Here is a 23,599-nt window from a genome sequence, read left to right on the forward strand (position 1 = left end):
TAACTAAAAAAAAGTTATATACGTAAAACGACATGAATCGAAAATGTGATCAATAGTATTTTTACTAATTATTTATGCAAAATAATGTATGTAACAATTAAAGATATAAATCATTAATAACTTATTGTAAATGAAAAAAAAATATATGTGCTCAAACTAAGAAACCACTAAAGCGCTCTTAGAAGTTTGACTAACCTACGTTTACATTACATCACATTAGTAATTATGTTATTCTCCAGGGTGTGAGCAACTTCATAATAATCTTGATTTTAATAGTGAAAATTAAGTTAAAAACATATTTTATTTATGTTTATACAAATGACTTGAATCGTAGATAATTTGGATTGAATCGTGTATAACAAACTATTAGAATTAGTAGATTACCAAGATGGAAATAAAAAGGTGATATAGTTTAATATTTAAAAGAAAAATAAGATACATCGCTTTATCTTTATGTTGACATAGAATAATTTAGCGAGAAATATTAAACGATTAACTTAATTCAACTACATCCAATGTGAGAAAATGGTTTCAATTTAAATGTATAGATAATGTCTACATTGATATATTAACATACTTGAGGAACAAAAAAAAAATTAAAAATGGCAACAGATCAATGTTATAAACTTATAATGGCTTGCTTTAGGTTAGTAATTTAGCAAATTAACATAATTATTAGGCATTTTATAATTAAATAATTTAAATTGAACCATGTAGACCATATCGCTTAATTATACTTAGACCATCTCCGACCCTAACATTAAATTTCACACCAAAATGGTGTAACACTAAATTTACTCCAACCATTGCACCATTTTTTACACCAAAAAAGAATATTTCTTCTCTCTCTTTTATATTATATTATTATCTTCTATTTAAATTTCATTTTTTATTTCCTTCAAACAAATTCTACCTTTTTTCCATATTCATCATATATAATTCCATCATTAGCAACATTAGTTATCTTGCATTTGCATTTTTCATTTTAAATAATGGTTATATTTCTCTTTATACAATTATAATAATAATAAAATTAACTTATAATTTTATATAAATATAATATATACAAAAAATAATATATCAAAAGAATATGATATAAAATTTAAATTATAAAGATCTTAATATAATTAATTATATATATAATATATGATAAATTAAAAGTCCAAAAAAATAAAAAGATGAAATAATAATAAATCAAATTTGGCGTTGATGAATAATGTCGCACCAAATTACTATTCACGCACTATAATAGTGCAAGATTTGATATTCTATTGGAGTAAAAAAAATACTAAATTTGGATTTCGTGCAAAAAATAATGCACTATTCGAGATGTACTTAGGAGATAAATATGTGATAACGATAAGATTTTTACACTAGCGTTATTCCGCACAATCAAATCACGTGACATCACACGCGCTTTAGATTCCTCAAATCCAAGAGATTCCTTAACATTGTCGTAAATTTTCTGGTTTAGAGACCTTTTTATATAAAATCTCAGTTCTCATTAAACCTGCAAACGAACTAACCTTTAAAAAAGAGAAGAAAAAGAAAAAGGAAAAAAGAAAAAGAAAAAAGCTAAAAGAAGACTAACGAGAAACACCGTTTCTTTTACAACTAAAAACCAAAGAAGAGATATCTAAACACAAAAAACACACACATGTTTGCAGACATATATTGAGGGACAAGAATCTATCAAGCCTTGGTTTTTATGTCCTTTATTATTCCACAAAGGTACGTTAAAGATTTCATTTTTAATAGTTAAAATGTTCCTTTAAATTTCAAGATTCTAGAATTTATAGTGATTTGAGACATATTTTGAATGTTTATATGAATCTTGCATGCAGATTTTGTAATTGGGTATTGATTATCTGGACGATATAGTTAGTACTTGCATTAATAATGGGGCGAGGGAGGCCTAGGGCTGTAGAATTAGGGCAAAATACAAGTGCATCCCCAATTGGGTTATTGAATATACCACCTGGGCCAGTGTATTATCCAACTGAGGAAGAATTTAAGGACCCTTTAGAGTTTATTTACAAGATCAGGCCAGAGGCTGAGAAATATGGCATTTGTAAAATCATCCCACCCAAGAGTTGGAAACCCCCTTTTGCATTGGATTTGAATGCCTTCACATTTCCGACGAAAACGCAAGCGATTCATCAGTTACAGGCTCGGTGTGCATCTTGCGATCCGAAGACCTTTGAATTAGAGTACTATAGGTTCCTAGAGGAGCATTGCGGGAAGAAGGCGGCGAAGAAACGTGTTGTGTTTGAGGGGGAGGAGCTTAATCTGTGTAAGTTGTTTAATTCCGTCAAGCGGCTCGGAGGGTACGATAAAGTAGCCAAGGAAAAGAAGTGGGGAGAGGTTTTTAGGTTCGTACGGCCTGCTGGGAAGATTTCGGAGTGCGCCAAGCATGTATTATGTCAGTTGTACCTGGAACATTTGTGTGATTATGAAGAGTACTATAATAAGTTAAATAAGATGAGAAATAAAAGTTACAGGAGAGGAAATGGAAGTGAGAGAAAAAGGGAGTCAGACTCCCAATTCTCGAGTTCTAAGAGAAGGAGAAAGAATGGTGAGTGTGATCTAACTGAAACGTGTAAGACGAAGGAGGAAGAACACGATCAAATATGTGAACAGTGCAAAAGTGGATTGCACGGGGAGGTGATGCTTCTTTGTGATCGGTGCAATAAAGGGTGGCATATTTACTGTTTATCACCACCTCTGAAACAAATTCCACCTGGGAACTGGTATTGCTTGCAATGCTTGAATTCTGAAAAGGATAGCTTCGGCTTTGCACCCGGTAGAGACTTAACATTGGACGCATTTAGGCGCATTGCTGATCGTGCCAGGAAAAAATGGTTTGGCTCCGCATCTATTACACAAGCGGAATTAGAAAAGAAGTTCTGGGAAATTGTGGAGGGATCAGCTGGGGAGGTTGAAGTGAAGTATGGCAGTGACTTGGATACTTCCATCTATGGTAGTGGATTTCCACGTGTAACCGACGAAAAACTATCATCAGTTGAACAAGGTACATGGGATGAATATAGTGCTAGCCCATGGAATCTCAATAACTTACCCAAGTTGCCAGGTTCGATGCTTCGAGCTGTACATCATAGCATTGCTGGTGTTATGGTGCCTTGGCTGTATATTGGAATGCTATTCTCTTCATTCTGCTGGCATTTTGAAGACCACTGCTTTTACTCCATGAATTATCTTCACTGGTATGAGTGCCAATTATTATTCGTATTTTAAGTCCATTTCTTTTATTCCTATGAAATAGGTTACCATATGACAAGTTTGATTAGATGAGAACCATATTATTGTGTTTTTTCTCTACTTTTTTTTTGTGTACGGCTTGTATAATATTAAAAGAATTAGTTACTTTATACAAAAAGCTCTTTTTCATTTATGCTGATAGTCAACATGTTAGTAAAAAGAATAAATTTCATACCAAACAAACAAAAGAAGAAGATCCACTTTTTTTTTTGATAAGGTAAATTATATTAATCAAAAGGGAGAGAACTCCCGTATACAAGAAGTATACCAAAAGTAGAAGAAGATCCACTTTAAAAGGTTTGTTATTGATGAAAACAATAAGTTCGATTTATTAAACAACCTATAATTGCTCATAGAAATGTCAGAGACCTCTATCTAACCAGTAGTTTCATCTTATTTAAATGTGTATGCAATACAAGATAAGTAAGTTATTTTAGTTGCGTTGCTATGAAACTTCTTGCAGATACTTTATTACAGCTGATCTTGATATTAATTTCTTTGCATTATTGCCTAATGTGATGTGACATGCGTTTCCTAATAAGGTTAAAAATTTGGCATGTTGGTAAATCTGTGCGAATCTACAAATTAACTTTGTAGAATCCACATAGCGTTTATTGGGTTTTTACAATATACAGGTTGTGCTTTCACTAGGTCCCGTTCAACTGTTTTTGGCTGATATGATTTAATGGTCTTGCTTAGGTTGCTAGCTCGCCGGTAGCTTCTTCACTTGTTTAGCGTATCCTCCTTTGACTTCTCTTCTGCTGAAATGTAGTACCTAATGGCTAACGGCATGAAGCTTATCTCATTTTTTGCCCAGATTAGGTGGTCCCTAAATTATGAAAAGCATAGTCTACTCCTTAACTTGGAGCTAGCCTATCTGTCCAAGGAGAATACATATTCGAAATTACTCCTTTAAAATGTTGGTGCATCTATTAGATGTCCATTGGCTTCATATCCTCTTTTCATCACCCACTAACCAATCTACCCCCCCCCCCCCCAAAAAAAAAAAAAAAAGCCTCTAAATCCAAATAAAGTATGAGAAAAGGGGAACAAGGGATATAGCGTTGCTCCTTTCTGTTAACTATTTCTTCATAAGTAAGTTCTGTTTATCAGTGAACGCCCTTTACAATTGCCTAACATGCACCATGAAGTACCCGTGGCTTATATCTGTGGCGATGTGACCACTTCCTTGCAACTGAGTGGAGCTTCCTTTTTCTCTTCTGTCTCTCCATGCATTTCATAGTTAATTGGTTATTGAAGCTTGATTACAACAACTACACCTCAATCCCTAAATAGTTGAGTCCGGCTATGTGAAACCTCAATGACCATTATGCTTCATTTGTTCCTCTTAAAACACATGTCTCTTAGGACAAATTAGGTCTCTAATACTAGGGGTTCTTTCTCACGGTAATCCATATTGTGCATATAATCTATAACCAACTGAATGATATCACCAACGACTAAACCTTCGTCTCTAACTAGTTGGTATCTCCTGTATGGACACATTGTTTCCAACTTTCCATTATGTTCTACACCTAACTAACTCCATGTGGATTTCAAGAGGTTGTAGGCCTTTCCCGATTGCTTTGATATGCGATTTTAGATCTAATTTGTCCCTTTTTAACACTTCCAATTATCATAGTTTCATATTGGACCGGTGCATTTACATTTCCCGCTGATATCTTTTCTGCAATCAGGTTGATTAAGCTCATGATATCATTGTTTTGATGTCTTTGATTTTGTGCATGACCATTATCCTGATAATCATTGATTGAATCTTGATAAATTTATCAGTTAATTAGTTCTTCTTGCATCCTTTCAGGGGAGAGCCGAAATGTTGGTATAGTGTTCCTGGAAATGAAGCCCAAGCTTTTGAGAAGGTTATTCTGAACACGTCCTATCCTACATTAGTGTCATAGCTTTTGCTTTTGAGTATTTACAAATTGTTGGCTAGTAAAGTTAAAACATATCTCTTCTACTGTGAATAAAATTTGATGCAAATACATGTTGATCCAAGTTCTTGATATTTGAATGTTGGCTTTCATGAGATTTTAGTTTAATGTGAGCTTTGTCCTTCGTCTTAAAATGGTTTTATGGAGACGGTTGAACCGAAATGAGGCAAGTTTAAGGTCATGGGAAATTTTCTTGTTCTTCATACTATTTGGTTCTTCAGTTCTTCATACTATTTAGTTCTTCAGTTTTATTGATTTGAATCATCTCATATGAGAAGTAAATCATAATCTATTTTACCTTGTACTTCCATGTATAAATGAATGAGTTCATGACCGGTTATTCTGGCATGTTAACTTGATAGATGTACAGGATAGCTGGAGTCCTGCTAAACCCACAGGTAACCGATGGCTATATATAATAACATGAGTAACCAACATTCAGGGCTTTACCAGGAGGTGCTTTGGAAGATGTAAATAATCCCTATTCGTTAGGGGCTTGGATATCATTGGTTGTGGTGTCTTATCTGTATTAGTTTAGTGTCTAGTTAGTGTTAGAAGTGCTGTTGCATATTCTTTCATTATGTTTTGGCATAGAGAGATTACCTTTTTCATGTTCCTTGATACATTGCATTGATGCTAGTTATTTTCCTATTTTAGCTGCTTGAGAAGTGATAAAGGAATACTTGATTGCTGTTGACAATTAACTTGTATCAGTGTTTATAAATGATTTTTACATGCAGCTTTCCCTCATAAATTTCAAAATTTCGACCTTTTCTTACTGTCCTGTAACTAGCAAATTATGTGCAGGTAATGCGTAATAGCCTTCCCGATCTGTTTGATGCGCAACCAGATCTGCTATTTCAGCTTGTAACCATGCTGAATCCACGTGTGTTGCAAGAAAATGGGGTTCCTGTTTATAATGTAGTACAGGTTTGTTGCAGGACTTAATACTAAGATGTTTCTCCTTGTGTCCTGCTCTGTCTTTTTCCTTTGTAGTTTTCTGGTAGTTCCTGCCAAAATTCATGAACGATGTCATGATACTGCATTTGCGTCTTTTTCTTCGTAAATAGAAGAGCATGAAAATAAGGAGAAACTGTCCGGAGAGTGAAAAAAAAGGGAGAGCTTTACATAAGAATTTTTACTGTTTTGTGGAGCCAAACCTTTTTTTTTCCGCTTCCAAACTTATGTTCAACTATTATATGGCCAGGAGATAGGAGGATTTTCTTTCTATAGATATTTTAGCTTAAGTTTTAGTTGAGAAACTAGGAAAACAGTTTTTCCAATTCAATTGAAAATGGTACTTCTATTGAATATAAAACCTGTAGGAATAAATAGAGAATACAGATATTTTATGGTCCCTAAGATTCGGCAGGATGTTTTGTTCGGTGCCTGAAGTATTGATTATGCCAGTTGTATGTCGTTGCATATTGGTGTTTAAGGGGTCCTTTAAACTACTATTGGCTGTTTGATTCACATTCAGTATGTTTTGATATTGATGGAGGATACTATTATTTTTCCGTAGCCCAAATGTATAAATTAGGAAAATAAAAAAATAAGCGTGTCAGCACTCATATGCCGCCCACAACAGATGCAGTAAAAAATCAGGATTTATGAGGGGTATCACGCAAAACACATTGAAAAATAGTTTGACTTAACAATATCTCTTTCTAAGGCTACATGTCAAAGGTAGGGTGAGCTTTCAGGAGTCTGCTGGTATTCTGAATCTCTGTAGTTGGATAGAATCCGATGATTGTAAAAACGGTGAGCGATAAGCAGCTGATAAACAGCTGGCATTTTGTCTTTACTTCTTCACTACACGTTACGTTTAATATATGTTTCAGAACGATTTTTGGCATCATCCTTTGAAACTTGTTTTCTCTTTATATTTTGTCCTCCATGTTATTGGTAAAATTCTTCCACACTTCTTCTCTTCTTTTAGTTTTGTATTTTGTCATTTGGCCTCCAAGCTTCATTATCAAAGGTATATGTTTTCTCTCAAACCCATTAGAATTTCGTGAGCCTTGGGGCTGCCTAAACTTTATGTTATACAACAAGGATGCAAATTAAATGATCTATATTGCAGGGGCCTAATTCTTTACCATGGTCATGCATTTGGGACCAGAGATTACTTGAAGAATTTAAGCAACACGAGGCCTTTTCCTTTTCCTGTCTATAGTACTAATATGTGGGAGAAATGTGCCCCCAGAGCTTTGATCTAGTGGTAAGAGCGCAGGGTGTGATGTATGGTTAGGCGCACGTCATGAGTTCGAACCTTGCTATAGACAAAAGCATGGAATTGGATTTAAGTGGAGAAGGGTAGAGGGGCGGGCCTGTTATCCTTCGAGTTTGGAACCGTTTGCCATTGGCCCTTAGGGACTTCTCGGCTATTAAACAAAAATGCGGAGAAAACTTAAATTCCTAATATTAAGCAAAGTAGGATTGGGGATTTCGGACAATGGAGTATACTGTGTAGAAAATAATGATAATTCTGAAGAAGCTCGCAATCTAATGACCAAAGATATTCAACAAATTATAAATATATATTTTTATTTGGCTTTAGTAGCAAGCTGTAACTCAATGAGCAATATCCCCTTAACAGTACTTAGCAATATCCCCTTCATGACAGACTTTCCAGTGTAGAGAGGAACCTGTTTTAAAGCTTTTCTCATTTTCCGCTTTTCATTTATGTGGCTTGTGTTTGCTTGTTTTTACTTTATGGCAGGAGCCTGGGGACTTCATTATTACCTTTCCCAGATCGTATCACGGAGGCTTCAACTTCGGTGAGCCATGCATTTTTGCTATTTTATCTTTGGTTTGCAAAAAGTTCGAAGAGTTCGTTCTTATTCAAATGCTAGTCATGCATGATGCAGCTCTCTCCTGTAATCTTACCTGCATCTTGGAATTGCAGGCTTAAATTGTGCTGAGGCTGTCAATTTTGCCCCTGCCGACTGGTTACCTCATGGTGGATTTGGAGCAGATCTTTACCAGCTTTATCGCAAACCTGCTGTTTTGTCTCATGAAGAACTGCTCTGTGCAGTAGCCAGGGTCTGTATCCTAGTCCCATTCGCCATTTTCCATGGCCTGCTGTGGCCAATGCTTTCTTTATTCGTTCTTTGCCCATGGATGTAAAAGCTGGCTCTTTACATGCTTTCTGTGGTTGGGATTACCTATTGGTGCACTAAATTTTTTGAAGTAGCTGTTGGACTGCTCTGCCTACAGTATTTTCTAAGTTTCTGACCAAACTTATGCTAATTGATGCTTCTTCTGAAGAACTATTGTTGTCATACTTTCATTGCTTGGTATTTTTGTAGATAACTTTCCCATGCTTCTATTTACCTTTAAATTTAGTCATCCCAATTTAACAATTTTCATCACCTTGCAGAGTGAATTTGACAGCAAGGCAGCACCTTACTTAAAAACAGAACTGGCCAGGGTCTATTCTAGAGAAAAGTCTTGGAGAGAGCGGCTTTGGAAAAATGGCATTGTTAATTCTTCTGCCATGCGGCCTCGTCTGAAGCCTGAATATGTGGGCACGGAGGAGGTACTTTAACTTTGATGTTGCTTCTTGATTTTTTGACTATGAGTGTGTTCTGAAGTGTATTGACAAATTTCACCGTATCTTCTTCGAAGGATCCTACATGCATCATATGCCAGCAATATTTGTATCTTTCTGCTGTAGTATGCAGCTGTGCACCATCATCTTTTGTTTGTCTTGAGGTAAGCACTTTTTATTTGTGCAAGGAGTCAACAATAAGTTGTTTTTCTTGCCTCGCTAGTTCCTATATGTGATATGCTTCTATGAGTTCTATTCTGTCTATACAATGTTACTCTGGCCAAATTCAAGCTTAACTTAGCTGTTTGTAGAAGCATAAAATCATATTTTCCTTGTAGGTTGTTCATTCTAGCATCTTGGGGGCTAGGACATTCTCAGCATTGTTCTTCCTCCAGTATCAATATATTTTGAATGTAAACTAACACAATATAGAGTTCCAAATTTCTAATATGACAACAGATAGGACGTTCCCATCATCATGCAGCTTGAGTTTTGATTTATCAATTCTAGAGCCTGTGGTGAACTATTTTGTTCTTATTGCTTTTGGGATTTTTTTTCTTTTTTCTTTTTTTTTGCGGGGGGGGGGGGGGATTAGTGATTAAACAGCTGAATGCTCTACAGTACTGCCATTGGCATTCTATGTAATCTTTGTCATACTTAGTCATCAATTTTGGTTGTTGTATCTGTTTTCTTGACTAACCATGAGTTTTGCTTGTAGCACTGGGAACATTTGTGTGAATGTAAGCCACAAAAGCGTCGACTCCTTTATCGTCATACGCTGGCTGAATTGAATGATTTGGTGCTTACTACTGATAAGGGTAATCATGAAGAGGCTGCAAAAAACTTCAGAAAGCAACTTCTATCTTCCAACGATCCACCTGCTTTGTCAAAAAAGGTTCTGATCATTACTTCCATTCCATATGAGAACATTTTTTGGGTGAAGTGTCTTGCTTTTCTTGTTCCATTTGATGCTCAAAGGGATTCCAATTTTGTTCCCTTGTTTTCTGGCCTAGTGAAGATTAAAAGTTTCTCTTTGGACCCTCTCTTGGGCACCATACAGTGTTCTGCATTTCGTTGCTAGCTTTTCTAATTACTTGTAGATTCCCGTTTAACCACTTAAGTAGAGATTTCTATACTCTAGTTTTCAGCAGACCTGTAGTAATAGGCTTTTGTCCAAAGAGGTTTTTTTTTTTTTGGGGGGGGGGGGGGGAGGAGTAAGGTTCTTGCTTCCATTCTGTTGCTTGGAGGAAGTAGACCAGAAGTATATTTCTTGGTATTGATATTCATAGGAGATGGAAGAAAAAGCTCAATGATTCTTTACCAGTGTTTAATCATTTGTGCTTTGATCTTTTATATCTGAAATGTTAATACTACTAATTTTCCTTCATAATCTGTGTCAATGACTGGTGAGAAATCCCTTCCTACTCTCGCACTTTCCGTTACCACGTCTAACTTTCTCGCTATCGCACACCCAATCCTATGACTTAGTCGAGAAGCTTAACTATCTTAACGATACTGGTGGTCAAGAAGCTTAACTATCTGAATGATACTAACGGTCTTCAGATACATGCTTCTCGAACCTTTTCTGCTCTATTTGGGAAGTTCTGGTCTTTGATAGGCTGATACCTCAGTGAGCTGCTCCACATTTTCTGAATCGGTTGATACTTTGAGATGTGACATCTGCAGTATTTCTTGCAGATTCGTGATACAAATAACGTGTTATATAATCTAAAGAGAAAAAATAGTTTTTGCTAATAATGTGGCTCGTGCAAACATAAAAAGTATTAGCTTCTAAATTTTATGGGCTCTAATCAATGGCCAAATGTAGGTAAAAGGTGGATGTATCACACACGTGCAGCTTGCTGAAAAATGGCTGATGAAGTTCAGTAAGCTTTTCCAGGATCCTTATTCTTTAGATGCTTATCATCGTGCAATAAAGGAAGCCGAACAGTTTATGTGGGCTGGTCACGAAATGGATCCAGTGAGATTTCAGCCATATTATTTTCTATATCTCCTTAGTCCTAGATTTTATTCCTCTCTTCAACTAAATATCTGTCAAATGGGGTTTAGGTAAGAGAGTTGGTGAAGAAGTTGATTGAAGCTCAGAGCTGGGCTCAAAATGCTGAGGACTGTCTCTCTAAAGTAAAATCTTGGATGTCTGATCGCAGTAGTGATGTAATGAAGGTGCAGATGGAAGTTGTTAACAGTTTGCTCAGTTTAAACCCTGTACCGTGTAATGAACCTGCACATCTCAGATTGAAGGTGAAATGCATTTTGTTTCTGATTTTACCTCTTTTATTCTGCTCTTTTATTTTGCACTGGTTCTGACCACCCGAGTATGCTTCATGTACAGGATTTCCAGAAAGAAGCGAGCGAGCTGACTCTGGAGATTGATTCTGTTCTTTCATCATGCTCAAATATTCTTGTAAGCCAGTTCATTCACCTTGTTGATAGTTGTCTAAGTGCATATTAGTGTGGTTTGATATTCTATGAATCTATGTTACCCCATATATTTGTCAGTTTATGTTTCTGCGGTATTACCGAACAGTTTGACAGGTGTTAATACTGTTCATCGAGAATGGTAGTTCATGTTAGGGTATAATTTTCCTTATCAAAAAAAAAAATGTTAGGGTATAATTTCAGGTTTTTGTTATGAAAATTTTGGCTAATACAGTTGTTAAGTCCCACAGTGGTTGAGGGAATGGGTTATAGTCTCCTTATATGGTCTTTGGCAATCCTCCCCTCATAAGCGCTTTTTGGGGTTGAGTTAGGCCCTAGGTCCAATTCTTTACAATAGCATATCCGCCCCCCCCCCCCCCCCCAAAAAAAAAAAAAAAAAAAACTGTCTAATTTCTGAACCTTTTATCTGCCTTTGATATCATTCATAGTCTTTTCGTTCTTGGATCATCTGGAAATGTTTCTTCTTCTTTCCTTTGAGGTTAGGAAGTGTTGCTCATTCTGAAAAGGTGTTGCTTATTCTGTTCTCTTATGTTTGTTAACTATTTCCGCATTGCCTTTTCAGGTATCTGATTTGGAGGCCTTGTACTCCAAGACTGTAGATTGCCCCATCTACATCGAAAAAAGTGAAGAATTGTTGAACAAGTTGTCGTCAGTTAAGGTATACCTTATTATTTTGTAAGTTTTCTGTCTTATACACTGTTTAGGAAAGGTTACCAGGCTGACATTGCCACTCTTTATGTTTTAGTAACAAGTGGTACATTATAATGTCTCGTTGTGTTCTCCTTGAGAGAAAACATTGAGTCAAACTAATGAAGTGAAGATTAGGAGAAGAGAAAGAGAAAATAGAAGAAACAACCCTTTTTCTCAACAAAATCTTTTAGGTTCAGAACCAATAATATATAAAAAAATATAAAAAAGAATACAAAACTCCTGAAGTTTGGTTCTTATCCCCAAAAAGTCCTGTTTGCTTTTGTTGGGGCATGTTCCAATATCATGAAATTTCTGAAGCCTACTCATTGTAGATGCGATTGACTGTAGAAAAGAGGATCAGCAAATTTATGATCGTCCGTTGTGTTCAACTGGTCTATAGTTACTTTTCCTCAGATTCCTGCCCCCTTATGATTTCCTCTTTTTCTTTGACTTATTGTCTTTGTTGTTCTCTGTGATAATATTGGAAACTGTTTACCGCTGGAGAAATTATAAGATCTCATGACGTGAAAAAATTGATAAATGCTTGTCAGTGAATATTGGAAACTGCTTACCGCTTCAATATTAAAAAATGGAATGAGTGATGCTTTATAATCTTACATATTGAGCTTCTTCAGGCTTGGGCTGAAAGAGTAAGGAAATGCTTGTCTGAGACTTCTGCAAGAGTTGAGGCAGATATTGTCTACAAATTAGAGAAGGAGGTGATCTAGTCATCTTTGCTTTCTGTGATGCTGTCATTTTTTGGGATTATTTGTTTTGTGATTCTTCTATTACTTCTTTTTTCATTTTCAGAGTTTAAGCCTTCAAGTGCAACTTCCTGAAGGTGAAATGCTCCTAGATTTAATTAGACAAGTTGAATGTTGTCAATCTCAGTGCCGTGAGATGTTGGAAGGTTCTCTCAGTCTCAAGGTTGTTCCTACCTTATCATATTTTCGTGAAAAGCGTTGATGGAAATAGAACTTCGCGTAAATGCCACATTTTATGTTGTACAGGAACTTGAATTGCTTCTCAACAGATGGGATGGTTTGGCGGTTAATATTACAGAGCTTGAACTTCTAAGACAATATCATAAAGATGCTGTGTCTTGGATAGCGCGTGCTAATCGTGCACTGTTGGGCATCAGCGAAAGGGAGGATCAAGAAACTGTATTTGACGAGTTAACTTGCCTTCTAAAGGATGCGTCGTTGCTTAGAGTTAAAGGTTTGGAGACCTCATTTAATCTTTTGTTTACTAGTAGTGGTGTAATGCTAATAGCTATTATATTTTTCACACTTCTGACATAGTGGAGGAGCTGCCTTGTTTGGATGTTGAGCTAAAGAAGGCTGGTTGTAGGGTAAAAGCTCTGAAGGTAACTAGTGTGTCATTCTTCTCCTATCACTTTCTGCCGATCGTTAAGTTACATTTTCAACATTCTTATCATGTGCTATCCGTCTTTTTCATTTTTCTTTTTTGGCTATCTGATTCTTTTTATGGTTCATGACTGCTTTGACATCTTATCACTTACGCTGTCTAAAGTAATTCATCCTTCATGGCAATATTTCGGTACTCGTAAATCTTTAGTTCACTCCTCTATCTGAATTTTCTGAAATTCTTTCCTACAGGCACTTCGTTGCAAAATGTCCATGGATTATATTGAGCAGCTGTTGATGGAGGCTAGCATGTATTATTACAATTTTCGCTTTACTAATAATGATTATCTTGAAAAACCTATTGATCATCCCATCTGACATGTGAATATATCTCCAGATTGCAGATTGAGAAAGAGAAGTTGTTTGCTGATGTTTCTGAGGTAAAAGCGAATGCTGTAGCTTGGGAGGAAAGTGCCAGGCGCGTCCTTGTAAGCAAGGAACAAATATCTGAATTTGAGGATGTTATAAGGTGTTGCCTCTTTCCCTGATTTAGTTATTGCTTCATATTCTTGCTTCTGTGTTTGTGTATTTATTCTTCTTCCTGAGTATTATTTGAATTTTGCAAAATATTTAGGGCTTCCGAGGAGATATTTGTGATTCTTCCTTCTCTTGATGAAGTCAAGGATGCGGTATCAATTGCGAAGTCTTGGTTATCTAGGTCACAGCCCTTTTTATCACGTGACTCCATGGCACTTGGTTCAAGTCCTCTTGAAGTAGAGACTTTGAAGGTTAATCATTTGCAAACTCTGCACTTGCGAAATATAACGAAGCTCTTACATCCTTTGTTGTAATTTTTGCAGGAATTGGTATCAGACTCTAAGCTTTTGAAGCTATCTTTGAGAGAACAACTGATGATTCAAACATTGCTTGATACTTGCACCAGGTGGGAACAGGATGCCTGCTCTGTGTTGTATGATACAGAGTGTCTGTTGAATGTCGAAAATATAGGTGATGAAATATTCACCAGACATGGAAAAATTGAAAAGCAAATACAAGCCATAGACTCGGTTGTAGAAGCAGGTCAAGGTCTTGGTTTCAAGTTTGATTTGGTTCCTAAACTTCAAGATGCTTGTTATACACTTCGTTGGTGCTTTAAGGCTCTATCTTTTGCTACTGCAATTCCAACACTTGAGGTAATTAATTGTCACATGTCAGTCTTCTTTTCCACCTAAAGAGAGATACGGTCTGGACATTGATATTTTGTTTCCGCTTCTTCTCAATATGGCTGTGAATTAGTGCACTCCTTGTTATTTGGGTAAATAGATGTTAGGTTAACCGTTTGCTTTGGCTTCTTTTGGTAGCCATTGTAAATTATTGTTTCTTGTCCTGTTTCCTGCCCGCTGGTGTTGTCTGCATTTGAGGATCAGAAGCTCTAATATCTTTTAGTCTGTCGTCAACAGTGAGAATTTGATTATTGATGGTTATTCAGTTGGAGCACAATTCTCTTATAGCCATTTTGCAGAGGTACATGGTATATCTATTCGCTTCATTTGGAACTACAGGTGGTAGTATAGTTGCAGCACCATACCTGGTTCTCCTCTTCTTTTTTGTATAATGGCAAAATGTAAACAGAATATGGTGTTGCTGACCTGAAGATGGTCACTTAATAAAGTGACTCCTTGTTCGAGGATATCAGTAGTGTGACTGCGCATGACACCCTACACCCTTCTTCCTCCCTGTCTTCTTCATATGTTAGCCAACTACTGTGTTGTTAGGACCTTAGCACTGTTCTTGTCTTCTTTTTTTGGGTTATCAGCTGGTTTCCTTCTTTAGCCCCAAATTTGGCATATCGGGCTTTCTTTTTCCTTTGCGATTGCATAGAAATTTTGGTTTCTGAGCCGGGGGGTGCTTGTGTGTGTGTGTGGGGGGGGGTGTGCCACGACGAAACAAGGGAATGAAAGGCCGCTTTGCGTTGGATGCTCTTTAACCTCCCCACAATGATGGCTCTGTTGTCTTGGGGAGCGTTGAAGCTTGCTTCTTCGGAAGACTTTTCTTGGTCATCAATACGACCTGTTCTTGATAGAACCGATCTTATTCTCTGAACAATCGGAATTTCGTACTTCTGTCGGATCCTCCCTATCTCCTGATCAAGCTTGTGTAGGTAGATGTTGCCTGGTAGGGCCGATAGTAATACACTGTGTGGGACGGAGTAAGGGCCCTTCTCACCTCCTATGAGTCGTCCGGTGGAAAAGACTTTCTGAATGGGGTAAAAGAACTTGGGATCGTCGATCTCTTCCTTAAAGATTGGGATGAGTCGATGTCGGTCGATGGTGTGAAAACACTTCCTGATGTCGAATTCCAAAGACCAGCGAGAGGTTCCCCACTCTTCTTTGATCCGTCTTAGGACGGAGTGGAAGCCTCGACCCGAGCGGAAGTGCGATGTGTCTGGAAACTCGAGATCGTAAATGGATTCGAGTACCATTCTGATCGCCTCTTTCATGATCCTTTCTATAGGTAGAACTACTGTGAGCGGTCTAAACTTCGACCCTTATTTCTTTCTTCATATTGTAAAGGGGAGCAAAGCCCGTTTTTTGCTCCCTCTATTGATAGAAAAAGGGCACTCCTGCCGTCGTTTCAGTGACTCATAGGGCTTCCCTCAGCTCAGTCTTTTTGGTTCTTGAGAATGGTCGCCACTTCTCCCAGGACCGGAATGATTATCCCTGCCCGATGGGTCTACATCCATCCCTGAATGTCGTCGGGTACTGTTAACTTCCCCGCCATTCTTGTAATTGTCACCTGTAATCCGCGCAGGTGTGTTCGCACCCCCTGAGTGGACGAGAAAGAAAGGATTTCTCGGAGCAACCCCCCAGGTTCCAGACCCAGGAGTCAACTTTCCCGTATGAGCATTCGGTACATGTATCAGTCCGTGGAAGAGTGAAAGGGTCACCACTACTGAGGATCCCCCCTAATCTTAGATAGGTCGTCTGAGGGTTCGCCGCGGTTCATTGCTGTGCTTACACACAAGGCTACCCTTTTCCGAAAGCTCCGCAAGACCACCTACCACTAGTCTTCGGCCGGAGGGGTTTATTGCAGAAAAACGCCGGGGCGCAGGCTCCCGAAGAGAGAAGCCCAACGAATGTCAGATGCAAAGCCCCGCACCTCATTAAGATCATATTGGCATACTCTCCCAAAAAAGAAAGAGCAGACCCCATTGAAGACGAGAGTGAGGTACAACAAGACCATTTCTGTCCACCGCCCTTCTCACGGAGCCGTACGTGGACGTTACCACTCATACAGCTCCCAACCAGCAAGCAGTTAGCCTTCCTCTACAAGGAATGGAAGTGTGGATGAATCGACATCAAATATAGGATTGTTGTTGTACGCGATCTCCATTTTAGTAGTCCTAGCTATCCACTCCACTATGTGGTAGAGTGTTCGTCCCCACCCCTTCGCAGGGGTACCTTCCCTTTTAATTGAGAGAAGGACTCGGAATTTACTCCCCTCGATTCGAGATCCGAAAGAAGGGTATGGAGTTTCTCCAAGGAATGCTCTCCCGTGGCGGTACGCGGATTCTCGAGGGCCCGAGCTCCCCGTCCCAGCCAATCTCCTTCTGGATCAAGGCCAGACATGACCCTGAAAATATCGACCTTGACCTCGAATAGGTCTTCGGCTTCAATTCGGGCCTGTTGTATGATGTATGACCTCGGCAGAAGGAGGGGTTTTTCTCCTCAAACTCAAAGGCCGCTGTTGGATGCTTTCTACACTGTCGCCCCCTATGATCTCATCTTCTTGATATGGAAAGGGGACGACAGGGGCAGGGGAAGCTACTTCATTTGGGGCAGGCGCCGGACGTGCTCTTTCTTTTTGTAGGTTGATGGACGACGATGTGCCTGTGCTTTCCCTTTCTGAAGTCTCTCCCTGCCCTTTAGAAGATCTCAGGGCTTCCGTCCAGTTTGGATCTTCAGAGCTTGATGCGCCCGAAGGAGCCATAATCATCTTACCGAAATCGGTTTCGGCACTCATGACGGCCCCGACAATTAAAAGAAAGGACAAGGTCAGACTCCCGGGGAACCCCTTCATTAAGAAGGAAGTGAAGGTGTGCCTCCCCAGAGAGCCCCCAACTCTATAACATTTGGTCTCAAACAACTCTATTTTATCGAGTTTCAGGCAAATATAATAAAAGCACATAATAGAGGAAGAAGAAGTAGGAAGGAATAGAAAAAATGACGGACTCTATTGATCAGACTCGTTAGTTCCGCAGCTCGGGGAGAAAGTTCCATAATTCAATTCAAGATAGATAGAAGGGAGAATGCCGCTTTAGAAAAAAAGAAAAATCATAAGGAAACATTATGAAAAGAAAAATCTATCTAAAGAGAGAAGTCTATTAGATAATTAATAAAGAAAAGAGAGCCAAAGAAGGAAGAGAGATTCCAAAGCTGGAATTCGAATTAGAACAAAAAAAAAAATTGAAATGATGATGATAAAAAGTGAAAAGAGGAGTGGATAGCTAGCACAAGGAAATGGCAAAGGGATATCCTTTTCCCTGAGGAAAAAGAGAAACCTCCTGATTAAATACTAAATAAAGTACATATACTTTTTATTCAAAAAAATCAATATATACAATAATCTCATTATATACGATATTCCGCACTTTATGGGTGTTGACACAAGTAGGCCTAGGCCAAGACAAAACACCTTCCTTCACTCTGCAATAGCCCGACGACTCTTCTCTTCACAAGTAGGCTTGGCACAACGCTTAGTCGATTTTCAAAGCTGGAAAAGATGCAAGAAGACTGACGAGGCGCTGGAGTGAAGTGATTCCCGGGTGGGAATGGCGAACGGAGTTGGACTACTATGCGCATTCTATCAGCTTGGAATAGGTATGAGAGAAAAGAGCTATCAATCAAGTCAAAGCATAAGTTCTAGCCTTTTCTCTCTGGCATCTTTTTATGCTTATGCAATGCAGCCTTTTTTGAAAGTATTCGATAGCAAATCTTTTAGAGTTAGCATCCTCTGCATCCTCTTGTTAGAGGCTTTCTTTGCGCAGGATCCCCTTTCTTCTCAGAAGAGTTAGGGAAGGCAAAGGAAGAAAGCCGGGCAGGTGCTTTAAGAAGGCGCCAGTTGACTCCCCATAGGCAGAAAATTCCTATCCAATTGGGGTCCCTTAGAGCGAGTTCCATTCTTTCAGCCCTGAATGTCTTTCCTTCTGCCTCCCCAGTTCAACAATAGGATTCTATCTTCTGGTTAAGCAAGATCTTAGTCATTTCGCCTTTGTGTGATTACTCTATCTTTCTGGAAGCTACCTCCCCTCTCTCTTTATGCACTTGCCTAGAAGGCTTAGGTGTCTGTGGGTAAGCAACCGCTGCTTATCGATTAATAGAGCCAGCTCCACGTCCGAGCCTTAGAATAGAACAAGACATTTGAATGTGTGTCCACATGTAAGCCTTTTAATTCTATTGTTTGTCTTACCTCCCTGTGTAGTGGCTTTGTTGCTTTTGTTGTGCTACATGGATTGAGACATTTTTTTGCGGCTTGTCTGTACCTCCCAGAATGATGGTTGCATGCTCTTAGGTCTATTTGTTAATATTGCTGTAGGAAGTCAAGACAAATGTGGAAATTGCAAGCCACCTTCCTATGGTGTATACCACTTGCAGTTTGTGTAGTGCCTTAATTGATTGGGTAAATTGGCTAGAGAGAGCTTTGGAAGTCTCCATCCAATCTACTCGTAGAAGATCCAATTTAAGTGATGCTGAAGAAGTTCTCATGCAGTATCAGGTACTTTTTCATCCATCTTCTATAGCCTTTGTTGGGGTCGGTATTTTGATGCTTCTTTTATCTGAACTTCTCCTAGTTGCATCGTTACGTGTGTGAATTTTTTACTGTGTGTTTGCTCCTTCAAGCTGCAGAACATTCATGTCTCATCTCCTGTAATGATCAGTCAGCTTGAGACGGCTATCGAGAAACACATGTAAGTTCCGCACTTGATGCAGAATTTCCTTTTACGCGTGTATGTGGCGTCTATCCACTTGTCGTCACATTTGCATGATGTCCAATAATAGTTCCTTCAGCAATAAGTTATTATCAGAAGTGTGGAATTCTAGAGACTTGCTATTTTGAGATCATCTCATATGATAGGTCAAATATCTTATATTCTTTATGTTTATTCAGTTTCTTTTCTTGGTTTCCTCTGGTGAATGCATGTAAATATCAAGGTAGCTTTTGAGAACCTATCACTCTCTTTGAAAGACTGTGTAGCTTATCCCATACTAATCTCTACATTCTTCCCACATTTTTCACTATTTCTCCTGAAGTTACTGTTGTTATTTTTGATTTAATAATTATAATGACAATAGTTATTACAATTGTCCCGTCTCTACTGAAAGGTCGTTCTGTTGGTACAATTTGGCATGATTCCACTGCACTATTATCCCTATACAAACCATTTTGTACCCTGCCTTAAAAGCAACTATAGAAAGAAGTCAAGTAATAGAAAGCAATGACAAGGGATTGAAAGGATAACTGGGAAGATAATCGTGAAGGAACTTGCAAAGTAATAAGGGGAAAGGAATATAGCAGATGAAATTATGTCTGGTAGGAGTTATTTGACATGCACACATCTGAAAACTTTCTGGCCATATTGCCATATCTATTTTCTATTTTTTTGTTGCTTTTCTGCAATTTTTTATTAGTTTGTATCACTTACAATTTAATTTTGGCAGGTCATGGCTGGATCACGTGCATTTATTTTTCGCCCTCAACTTTAGGGATCGATCGTGGGATCTATTGCTGCAGCTTAAGGTAATATATTTGGTTTGCTGTGTTTTCTTTTCCTTCCTACAAGTTGTAGCTTTTATTTCTCTGGAAAGTTTGTTATTTTGTTGCATTGCATTTCTATTTTGAGTTTTTATTATACTAGAAGATGGAAAATTAGTTTAATGTTGCATCTTTCGAGAATTTCATCACTGATCTCTTTGGAACTTCTTATAAAGAGTTTACTTTGTCAATTGAAATTTCTCCCCACTAAATAAGAGCAGGAAAGGCACTGTTCTACAAATGGAGGGCTAACCTCTGTGATTCTTCTTACTATATTTTCCTCTTTCCTAAGTAATCCTTCTTTTTTGATAAGTAAAATGTTTTATAGTCCTTTTTTCTCAGGTGGCTCATATTGTAATAGCAGTCTAAATCCTCCTTCTCTTTCCCTCAAAACCCATTTAACTGGAGTCATTGTTTTCTCACTTCTGATTCAAATTCGTGCTGTCAATTAACCTTAGGAGATTGATTCGGCAGGATAGTTTGTCTGGAAAATTTCATCCTACTACGATTTCTGGAAACTGAGGAAGTGCAAAGAAACACAGAAAAGCACTAGTTGAGAAACTTTATGAAATATGATAATGAGAAAGTTCTCGTGGATGTGACTGGGTGATTATCATCTGGCTTATTGTCCACATTTGGGAATTATCATGGAAATGGCCCGAAAGTTACTCTTTACCTCACTAGCTAGTTGATATAGGGTCAAATGCATGGTTTTATACTTTGAAGCTTTAGCGCGCATTTTCTCATGCCATGTAGTGGTATATACATGTAATATTCAATGAGTTTCATGGTTACTTACTGTCTAGTAATTTGAACACTTTCAGGAACAAGGGAGTAATGATGCCTTCAGTTGCACAGAACTAGATATGGTTTTCTCTGAGGTTCACACGATAGAAGAGTGGAAGTGCCGTTGTATGGGAGTCTTACAGCCTTCAGTTGGAGACGCTGACTTGCTTAGTGCGCTTCTACAGACTGAAAACTCACTTGAGAGATCAATCAGTATTTGTGAGAAATCTAATTACTCCAATGCAAGGGCTTTATGTATATGCTGCTCACTTGATGGTGCGAACCAGAAGCTTTTAACGTGTTCTACTTGCAAGGACTGCTTCCACTTGCAGTGCATTGGATTGTCAACCGGGGGTGCCAACGATTCAGAAATTTTTGTTTGCCCTTATTGTCAATTTATGAACAGTGGAAAAATATCAAGAAATGGAAGTGATCCTCTGAATATTGGACGGAAGAATCTCAAGTTGCACAAGCTCGTTGAGCTCTTATCAGATGCTGAAGATCTATGTTTATGGATTCAGGAAAGAGCTGTACTTCATCAAATTGCTCAGAAAGCTCTTGATTTCAAAGCTCGGATAGAAGAAATTGTCGAGTTTGTTTTAGCTTATCCAGATAAAGACCTTAGCATAATTGCTAAAGAGTTGTGTGTTGCTTTGAAGGCTGTACATATTGTTGGTGCATATGATTGTGAGGCAAACAGCAAACTTGAGTTGGCATTAGCAAGAACTTCTTGGAAAATCAGAGCTCAGAGATTATTAGACGGTTCTCAAAAACCCTTGATTCAAGTGCTTCAACGGCATTTAAAAGAGGGACTAGCTGTCGGCATTCCTTCAGAAGATTATTTTAGACAGAGGCTAGCAGAAACGAAGCACATAGGTTTGCAGTGGGCTGATATGGCAAAGAAGGTTTCAACAGATGGGGGCGCGCTTGGATTGGAAAAGGTCTTCGAGCTCATTACCGAGGGTGAAAATTTACCTGTATCGTGTGAAAAGGAGCTTAAGTTGCTAAGGGATCGAAGTATGCTTTATTGCATTTGTCGGAGACCCTATGATCAGAGACCGATGATCGCTTGTGATAAATGCGATGAATGGTATCATTTTGATTGTATCAAGTTATCCTCACTGCCGAAGATCTACATCTGCCCTGCATGTTGCATGGAAGGAGAGGATTGTGCATCAATATCAACAAGCGGCGAAGAGAAGGTTGTTGGTGGCAAACACGAGATACCTCAAACGCCTTCTCCGCGACACAGAGAAGGAAGAAGGAAATCAAGAAAACACAAATGGGAGAGAGTGGTAGCTGTGGATATATCAAGAAATTGTAACATTGAACACTTGTTTTGGGAAAATAGGAAACCTTACAGACGAGTAGCTCGTAGGCGAGAACATTATGATAGCTTGTCTCCCTTCATTTTTGTACAAAATACTTGATTATGTGTAGATACTCTTTTCCCTCTATTTTATTTATTCAATTGATTCTCAATTTTGAGCTTTTCCCCTCACTTAAATACTTATCGGCTATGTTGCTCGGACTTTTTTAAAATATTGTCGGATGCATGCTGGATTTTTCCAAAAGTAATGTATTTTTGGAAGATCCGACACAGGTGCGACAACATTGGAGAGTTCGCGCAACACTATGTTTACATCAAATCATACTAAAGGTTAAGCATAAAGGTGAAAATGTGTATTTTACTACTATGGTTTAGCGATAAAAGTGTGAAAACACGTGTCATGTATTCATTGGATTAGTATAAATACAGAGTGCGGATAAATTTTATTGTTTGATGGCCACGTTAGTTCTCTAGTTTGTCGTCTAAGAAATGTCTAATATATCATTAAGTGTAATCTTTCCTTTCAACAAGGGAGTGATATTAACTATTTAATTGCTCATGCAGTTTAATTATCAAATATAAATTAAACTATTCTCTCAATAAATGAATGAGGAAAAATTGTTACATAACACAATAAACAAAAACTATGGTGTATAAATCGTAGTGAGAAGAAAAAGGAGGACTGGAAGATTGTATTTAATGATAATAATTCGTTAAGAAATTATCCTTTATTTCCTGTTTCATATAACAAATTCTATATCTTAATTTCTCTGCATTATTAAGTGAAATAAAAAGAAAATAGAGACAGAACAAAGAAATGGTTCGTAAACATTGTACACCCGACAAAATTAATGACTCTAATATCCTTGTGTATTTTCTTATTTTAACACATTTGCATTTGCACGTTTTACTGGGCAGGGGTAAGGTCTGCGTACATTCTACCCTCTCCAGACCCCACTAATGAGATTTTATTGGGTATGTTGTTGTTGTATTTGCACATTTTATTGTTTACTTATTGAGCTTATATCTAAACTTTGAAATACTTGTCAAAACCAAATATCACAAAATGATGTATTATAATTAATTCAACTATGCGGGACACTTCAACAACAATGACAACAAATTCAGTGAGTTCCCACAAGTGTGGTATGAGGAGGATAGTGTGTACGCAGACCTTACCCCTCCCCTAAGAGGGCAGAGGGACTATTTCCGATAGACCCTCGACTAAGACAAGATGAAGAAGCAGCGACAAAATTTATAACAATAGCAAATATATTAAGAAAACCAAAGCGAAAAAAGTACTCAAACCGTAAGAAGTACCAGCTATCCAAGAATAAAGAGATACCATGCTAACACTAATACTACCGAT

The 23,599-nt window shown here is 38.0% G+C and overlaps 1 protein-coding gene across 2 annotated transcripts; it reads left to right on the top strand.

Moving 5' to 3' along the window:
* The first annotated feature begins 1,514 nt into the window (after positions 1-1,514).
* On the top strand, positions 1,515-22,382 carry LOC107763178 (lysine-specific demethylase JMJ17-like). 2 transcript variants are annotated; one of them, XM_075235509.1, is made up of 25 exons: positions 1,515-1,731; positions 1,845-3,224; positions 5,102-5,159; positions 6,039-6,161; positions 7,954-8,011; positions 8,140-8,276; positions 8,614-8,772; positions 8,862-8,948; positions 9,503-9,679; positions 10,613-10,765; positions 10,855-11,046; positions 11,138-11,209; positions 11,807-11,902; positions 12,570-12,653; positions 12,745-12,861; positions 12,945-13,152; positions 13,236-13,300; positions 13,554-13,612; positions 13,699-13,830; positions 13,936-14,089; positions 14,162-14,494; positions 18,897-19,076; positions 19,202-19,269; positions 20,021-20,099; positions 20,939-22,382. In XM_075235509.1, exons 2-25 carry the CDS (start codon positions 1,900-1,902, stop codon positions 22,328-22,330), a joined length of 5,508 nt encoding a protein of 1,835 aa, XP_075091610.1. In that variant the 5' UTR covers positions 1,515-1,731; positions 1,845-1,899; the 3' UTR covers positions 22,331-22,382. The 2 variants fall into 2 exon arrangements, with proteins under 2 accessions (XP_075091610.1, XP_075091642.1); XM_075235541.1 differs by having other exon boundaries at positions 19,208-19,269.
* Positions 22,383-23,599: the final 1,217 nt, after the last annotated feature.

This window comes from Nicotiana tabacum, chromosome 1 (genome assembly GCF_000715075.1).
Source record: "Nicotiana tabacum cultivar K326 chromosome 1, ASM71507v2, whole genome shotgun sequence".
Lineage (NCBI taxonomy): Eukaryota > Viridiplantae > Streptophyta > Magnoliopsida > Solanales > Solanaceae > Nicotiana > Nicotiana tabacum.

What these genes read in the sequence shown, in the direction of transcription:
- LOC107763178 (XM_075235509.1), top strand. Translation starts at nt 1,900, where the DNA reads ATGGGGCGAGGGAGGCCTAGGGCTGTAGAATTAGGGCAAAATACAAGT. An exon ending in TCCATGAATTATCTTCACTG is followed by an intron (nt 3,225 to 5,101) that starts GTATGAGTGCCA and finishes GCATCCTTTCAG; the next exon opens with GGGAGAGCCGAAATGTTGGT. An exon ending in AATATGTGGGCACGGAGGAG is followed by an intron (nt 8,773 to 8,861) that starts GTACTTTAACTT and finishes TCTTCTTCGAAG; the next exon opens with GATCCTACATGCATCATATG.